We start from the raw sequence: 7,461 nt of genomic DNA, 5'->3' as shown, positions 1-7,461 counted from the left end.
TTGTTTTTTAACGTCTATAATAACACAGTGGTGAATTCAGTGGAACACGAACAACTGTCAAACCACTAACCTCTGCTTTTTTTTCTTCTTTTTTTTTTTTCCACTGTAACATCCTTTCAATCTGTGCATTAATCCTTTCCCACGGCAGTTTTATGTACTTTCTGTAGTGGAAACTGTGTTGTCTGTCATGTAAATATCTTACTACTACTACTACTAATAATAGTTTTATTTGCCATGTATTTACCTTTGACCTTTTAGCTGATTTTCCTGCCGTGGGATGAACGAAGTCACTCTAAATTTAATCATTTCACCTCATCTTGTGGAAAAATGGGTTTCGGTTGAAGAAATAAAAGTCAAAAGTGATGAATCAAGAATGATTCAAAAATGATTTAGCACATCCATGCAGTCTACAGCCGTGACTTACACAGAGTTTTAATTATTTCTGTAGCGTGGATTAGCGTTGATTATTATTATTAACATAAGTTTGCTGTGTTTAAGGACTTGACTAAGATTCTCCAGGGCCTCAACAACAAGTAGCATTTGTGGTTCCCCACATCATAGAGTGACCTTTATTAGTGAACGAGTGGGAAATCCCCTGTGAGGGCAAGGTGGCTTGGATCTTCCAGTATATGTGTACACAAATCGTGTTAATGACAAAACAAGTATGATACACTTTGTCTCAGTGTGGAGGTGGTGGGATGGGGGGGGCAGGGGGGGGCTTATCACCAGTTGTAACTGACAGATTTCATTGTTATAAACTGGAGTTCATTAAGTGTTAACATTAATAAATAGGAGACAAAAAGGGCTGTACATTTATGCATAAGTGAATTAAATTATGTCTGTATAATAATTTTAATGTCACTTAAATACCTTGAAGTAAGGTCATTTTATTTTGAAGTGCATGCTCACATGACTGGGGTCAGTTTGAGGTTAAACTGAGGGATTGTGGGTCAGTTAACAGCTGCAGTGGTGTCCTCAGCAATCAGCAGCATGTTAAGGGAGGAGCTGGAGCTCAAGGTGGATCAGGAGTTCTTTTGGACAGACTCAAAGGTAGTTTTAGGCTACATTGCTAATGAATCCCGGAGGTTTCACATTTTTGTCGCAAATAGAGTCCAGAGAATCAGAGAAACAACTGACCCAGCGCAGTGGTATCACATTGACACTGATCAAAATCCGGCTGATCATGCCTCCAGAGGCCTCAAGGTGGCAGACCTGATCAATTCAAACTGGTTTTCTGGGCCAAAGTTTCTCTGGGAGAGACAGATTACCACCCCAAAAACAACAACAGAGCTCATGGTGGGAGATCCTGAGGTAAAAACAGTTCAAGCATTGCAAATCAATGTACTCAAGGATGATAACTTTCTGGAGAGATTCACACGATTTTCTAAGTGGTTTACTGCTTTGAACGTAGTGGCTCGGATTCTTCAGTTAGCAAAAAAGAACAAATCATCAGAGCACATAATGGTTGAGGACAGGAGAGAGGCTGGTTTGGTGCTTGTGAAACTAGCTCAGAAAGAAGCCTTCAAAGAGGAAATACAGAAGCTTAAGCAAGGAAAACTGTCAAAAAACAATAATTTGTTCCAGCTTGATCCGATACTGCAAGAGGGTGTCCTTAGGGTGGGAGGGAGAATAAAAGCAGCATCCTTACCTCTAGACCTAAAACATCCTGCTATCCTACCAAAAGATGGTGTAATCACACGACTGATCCTGGATTACTGCCATGAGAAAACTCAGCATCAGGGCAGAGGTCAAACACTTAATGAAGTGAGAGCAAATGGCTTCTGGGTGGTTGGTGGCAGTAAAGTTGTGGCAAATCACATCAAACAATGTGTACCATGCAGAAGAGCTCGCAGACCAACAGAAACACAAAAGATGGCTGATCTGCCAGTGGATCGTATCGACCCCTCGCCTCCATTCTCATTCTGTGGGATGGACTGATTTGGACCCTTTTACACAAAACAAGGTCGAAAGGAAAATAAAAGATATGGTCTGATATTCACATGTTTTTCATTGAGAGCCATTCACATAGAAATGCTTGAAGATCTAACAACTGATGCTTTCATTAATGCCTTGCGCTGTTTTATAGCTATCCGTGGAGCTGTGAGACAGATCAGATCAGACCAAGGGACAAATTTTGCAGGGGCTAAGAATGAGCTCTCGAAGGCTTTAAAGGAAGTGGACAAAGACAGATTGGCTGCTTATCTAGCAGAGAAGCAGTGTGATTTCATTATGAATGTACCTGATGCTAGTCACATGGGGGGGTGTTTAGGAACGACAGATCAGGACAGTAAGGAGTGTTATAAACTGGGTTCTCTCAAAGAGTGTTGGGAGGTTGGATGATGCTTCCTTGAGAACATTCTTCTATGAAGCCATGTCAATAATAAACAGCCGTCCACTCACCACTGACAGCATCAGTGATCCAAAAGGTCAAGAACCACTCGCTCCAAACCATTTACTTACCATGAAAACCTCTGTTCCTCTGCCCCCTCCTGGAAAATTTGTGGCAGAAGATTTGTACACCAAGAAAAGGTGGCGCAGAGTTCAATATTTGACAGAGCAATTCTGGAGTAGATGGAGGAAGGAATATCTGGCAAACATCACTCTTCGGCAACAGTGGCACTCTCCACAACGGAATGTTAAGATCGGAGATGTTGTTATTCTAAAAGAAGAAGGGACTCCCCGCAATGACTGGAGATTGGGAAAAGTGCTGGATGTTTGTACTGATGATGATGGTTTGGTGCGGAAAGCCACCATACAGATAGGAAACAAGACATTAGGGAAGGAAGGTCAAAGGCTCACTAATTCGTCCATTATTGAGCGTCCTATTCATAAGTTGGTCGTGATAGTGGAAAGTAACTAAAGGTAGTTTCATAGTTCTTTAACAAATACTTGTGTAGGGAGCTTTAAACTTTCTGTAGGGTTTGATAAATTACTAGATTTATTTAAGGTTGAAGGTTTTCATAAATCCAAGTAATTTGATGGGAGTGTAACTGTCTTTGAGACAGATTTCATTGTTATAAACTGGAGTTCATTAAGTGTTAACATTAATAAATAGGAGACAAAAAGGGCTGTACATTTATGCATAAGTGAATTAAATTATGTCTGTATATTAATTTTAATGTCACTTAAATACCTTGAAGTAAGGTCATTTTATTTTGAAGTGCATGCTCACATGACTGGGGTCAGTTTGAGGTTAAACTGAGGGATTGTGGGTCAGAAGCGGGAACACTGTCATGGAGACAAAAGGTTAAGATTTGGTACGTTTTCTGCACTGTGTTCAAGAGGCGCACACGGTAATTATACTTATATTAATTGTCATATGTATTTAATTTTTGGTTTGTTAAAATAAGCCTCAATGGACTCATATGGACTTTTATGTTTGTATTTATAGTTTTCACGGTGTCTTATGATTTATTGATGTTGACGGCGAAGGAGAAGAAAATAAACAGAAAATCAAGACAGCTGTACGAATCGTGGCCTTTTTGTTGAACCTGTGTAGCTACACCGGTCCACCCTGAGACCTCATAAAAAGGCAATCAATGCTCAGCAGATGTCATGAAAATGTATTTTTTAAACATTGATTAACTTAACTTCCACACCCATCTCGTTAACACATCTTTATCATCGGGTTGCTTTCATGACTCTCTTAAAGAGGCCAGAGTGACCCCCCCTCCTTAAAAAAACCCACCCTCGACCCGTCTGAAGTAAATACATAACTACAGACCTGTCTCATCTTTTAATCAACTCTCTTCCTACCTTCACGGGAAAAACCTTCTCGATCCTCTTCAGTCTGGTTTTAAGGCAGGTCACTGGACCGAAACTGCACTTCTTGCTGTCACTGAGCAACTCCACACTGCCAAGGCTGCCTCTCTCTCCTCTGTGCTCATCCTCTTGGACCTTTATGCAGTGTTTGACACAGTTAACCACCAGATCCTTACTTCCTCCCTTCAGGAACTAGGTGTCTCAGACTCTGCACTTGCCCTACTCTCAAATTCAAAACTGAACATACAGAGTAACCTGGCGAGAATCTGTGTTGGAACCTTGTCCTCTAACTACTGGGGTCCCTCAGGGTGCTGTCCTGGGCCCTCTCCTCTTCTCTCTGTACACCAACTCTCTTGGTTCCGTCATTCACTCTCATGGTTTTTCCTATTACGGCTACGCTGATGACAACCAACTTATTCTCTCTTTCCCCCGGTCTGAAACACACGTAGCAGAACAGATCTCTGCGAGTTCCTTTTTTCTCCCAGGAAAGGGTTCTCCCACCACAGACCTGACCATCACCCTCGACAACTCTGTGGTAGCTCCCTCTCATACCGCAAGGAATGACCATCGCTCCCTCACTGCTAACATTGCTGCAACAGCTCGATCTTGCAGATACATGCTGCACAACATCAGAAGGATCCGGCCTCTTCTAACCCAGAAGGCGGCACAGGTTCTGGTCCAGGCTCTCATCATCTCACGCTTGGACTACTGCAACTCCTTCCTGGTTGGTCTCCCTGCATGTGCCATACGACCTCTGTAGCTCATCCAGAACGCAGCAGCTCGACTGGTCTTCAACTTACCAAAGTTCTCTCATACTACCCCGCTCCCGTCACTGGCTTCCAGGACATCCAGGACATGATCTAAACCTACACCCCAGCCTGCCCACTCCGCTCTCCTCTGGATCAGCAAAGTGGCTTGCTGGCCCCTCACTGAGAGGATCGCAGAGGTATTTGCCAAACTCATGACTGTTCGCTGTCCTAGTTCCCAAATGGTGGAACGAGCTCCCCATTGACATCCGGACAGCAGAAAGCCTCCAGATCTTCCGCCGCTGACTAAAAACGCATTTCTTTCCACTCTACCTCGACTAAGACAACGACAAAAAAAAAGCACTTATTACTAGCAATTTATAATTTGGCTTACTTGAAACACTTACTTCTAGGGCTTGTTTGTACCCAAATGTAAGCACCAAGTCGCTTTGGATAAAAGCGACCTGGCCAACCTGTTTTCCTTGAACCCCCTGAACCCAAGTATATAACAACTTGATGTAACATTACATCAACACCAAGGAAACTCTTTGGTACTTTTTCTCAGACATGATATGACAACAACAGGACAACAACATCAGGTATAGCTGCTAACGGACCTGATGAGACTTAAGGTCAAAGATGTGTTGGTAAGAAGTAGCTTCATAATTTAGAGGTGGATCCAAAAAAGGTTTTAGGTTTTAATTTGAGAGTCTTTCCTGGCTCATGGTGAACAAGTCTTTATAAGATTCAGGCTTGAAGCTTCGCTCAGCGGCAGCAACTGAGACAGGAAGTGTTGACAGGAGCAGAAGGGGGTTGATGTTAACCCACACACACACACACACACACACACGTCGTATATCTGTGCACGGGAAGCAATGGCAGTCATCTGCCATTAACCTTTTCTAGGATTTGAACTGGTGACCCTCCAGTCACAAGCCTTATTCCCTCCCACTTTACCACAGGATGCTCAAACTAGCAAATGAGGAAGCTTCCCTGAAGGTTTAGACTATTTAGTAGCCAGTGGTCAATATAAGATATTCATTATATTAGACAGAATTGCAAAGTAAAAGTGCTTGTTTTGATATAAAATGATTGACAATAAAAAACATATTTATGATGCACAAAAACAGAGAATTAATTAGAATTCTCTATTATATACTATTAATAATGTCTTATTAATATTATAAAAATATTCAGAGTATTCTACTCTGGTTATCAAAGCAGAGCCAGTCTCTGAAGCTGCACTCTGATTTTTCGCCAGTAGGCGGCAGAAAAACATCACATATATGATCAAACATGCAGCAGCAATGTGTTTTACTTTACTTTAAAATGTTGTTTCACAGAGTTTTATTAAAAAAGTTAAAAATCGTCAGACCTTAACAGCATCGTGATGAAAGTCTCAGTTAACCGTAAGCTGTAGGGTAAAACGTTGACTGAATTGAAAATGTAGAGAGTGATTGTTGAAATCCTTTTACATAATAGTAATAACACATTTTTTTATTTTATTTTTTTAAACACTTAATGATGCAAGTTTAGAGGGACAGATTGATAGATCAGTGATTCCCACAGACGGGTCACGGGAGATTCTTTTTGGGTTTTGAGTTAAGATTTGAAACCATTCATCACTTGAATAATTGTTAGTCAATTGTGATATTGGACGTTACATGGGTTCCACCCGAGTAGCCACTCATACTCCAGGAGTTGATTATATAAAGGAAGACCTGAAGAGGAGCTCTTACTCTTTTTGTTTGACTTCCTGTAGCATTCAGCCTCTGCTCGATTCTGCTTATGAGGTATGTGGTGGGGAGGAAGGATGGGGGACCGAGCAGGGTACCCTCTACATCCACACCACATCGCAGAAAAGATGTTGGAAACACTACGTAAGTAGCAGGTGCCACCCTGTGTGTGTGTTTTGGAGTAGAGCTGGATAGTTTTCTTTTTTTAAGTTTGTCTTGATTAGTGTGTAGTGAGGGCTAGGCTTCATTTTTGTTTTGTTTTGTTTGCTTTGGCGAGGTCACCTTAGTCCTGTCCTCCACCACAGACGGGTTCTTCCTGGGTTACAAATATAACCTTGCTTTTTGAAACCATGACTCGTTCCATCGCTTGATTTAAAACCCACATTGAAGGTTGCAACAACTTGTTGAATTTAATCAATTTAAAGTGATATTATACATCGCAGATTGTAAATGAATTGCAAAATTGGGCACAAATTTGAACATTTGTAAATAGTTGGTCCTCACGCCCTGCAAAATTCATACATCACATAAAAAACAAAGGTTTACATGGTTATAAAAGACAGTGGCACTGCAGGACTGACTCTCTGTCTTACAAACCCTTTTTGGCGAGTGTCACAGTGACAAAGCTTGAAGTCTGGGAGACAGATTCCAGTTTACAGGTGTAATTTCTTTTCAGGTCGTCGTCAGACACTTTTTTGAAGAAGAGCGACGCAGTCATGTTCACTTCTTCACCTTTACTTTCCCTGGAATGAAGAAGACATCACAGATGAGGGTAATATCTGTCGTCTGTGCGACCGCGTTTGCGTTGGCAACGCTGCTCACCATTTGGAGTTGGAGGAAAATGGCAACTCGGGGTTTCTTTGCACAACTGATTTCCCGCTCAGCCAGAAAATGTCATCGAAGTCCGAGTACATCACAGCTTTACAATGAATCTCCGCTGGTGATCCTGGAAGAAAAACAGTTTGCATCGGATTTAAAAGCAGCCGATGTTTGTGTGTGTGTGTGTGTGTTACAGGATTGACTCTCACCTAGCTCGACAAAGACGACGTCATGATTGTGCGGTGAAATGATCGCTGCAGCTTTCTCCCGTTCTGTGGGCAGAAAGGGGAGAACATTCTTCACACACTGAACTGAAAGAGAACAAATCATTTAGATGTTTCTCCTTACTCTTTGGGTGGACATCCAGTGCCACTGTGAAGGTCATATTATATATCCGG

The 7,461-nt window shown here is 41.8% G+C and overlaps 1 protein-coding gene across 2 annotated transcripts in view; it reads right to left on the bottom strand.

Moving 5' to 3' along the window:
• Nucleotides 1-6,628: 6,628 nt before the first annotated feature.
• LOC122772762 (interleukin-1 receptor accessory protein-like) overlaps nucleotides 6,629-7,461 on the bottom strand; it is a 30,758-nt gene continuing 29,925 nt past the window's right edge. For both annotated transcript variants that reach the window (XM_044031016.1, XM_044031015.1), the window contains exons 4-7: nucleotides 7,412-7,461; nucleotides 7,273-7,335; nucleotides 7,067-7,190; nucleotides 6,629-6,987 (exon numbers count right to left, since the gene is read on the bottom strand). The exon at nucleotides 7,412-7,461 is cut by the window's right edge and continues 95 nt beyond it. In XM_044031016.1, coding sequence (XP_043886951.1) covers nucleotides 6,834-6,987; nucleotides 7,067-7,190; nucleotides 7,273-7,335; nucleotides 7,412-7,461 — 391 coding nt within the window. In that variant the 3' untranslated portion in view covers nucleotides 6,629-6,833. The remainder of the gene's footprint in view (nucleotides 6,988-7,066; nucleotides 7,191-7,272; nucleotides 7,336-7,411) is intronic.

Source organism: Solea senegalensis, linkage group LG7, assembly GCF_019176455.1.
Source record: "Solea senegalensis isolate Sse05_10M linkage group LG7, IFAPA_SoseM_1, whole genome shotgun sequence".
Lineage (NCBI taxonomy): Eukaryota > Metazoa > Chordata > Actinopteri > Pleuronectiformes > Soleidae > Solea > Solea senegalensis.
This window is presented reverse-complemented; position numbering and strand designations above follow the sequence as displayed.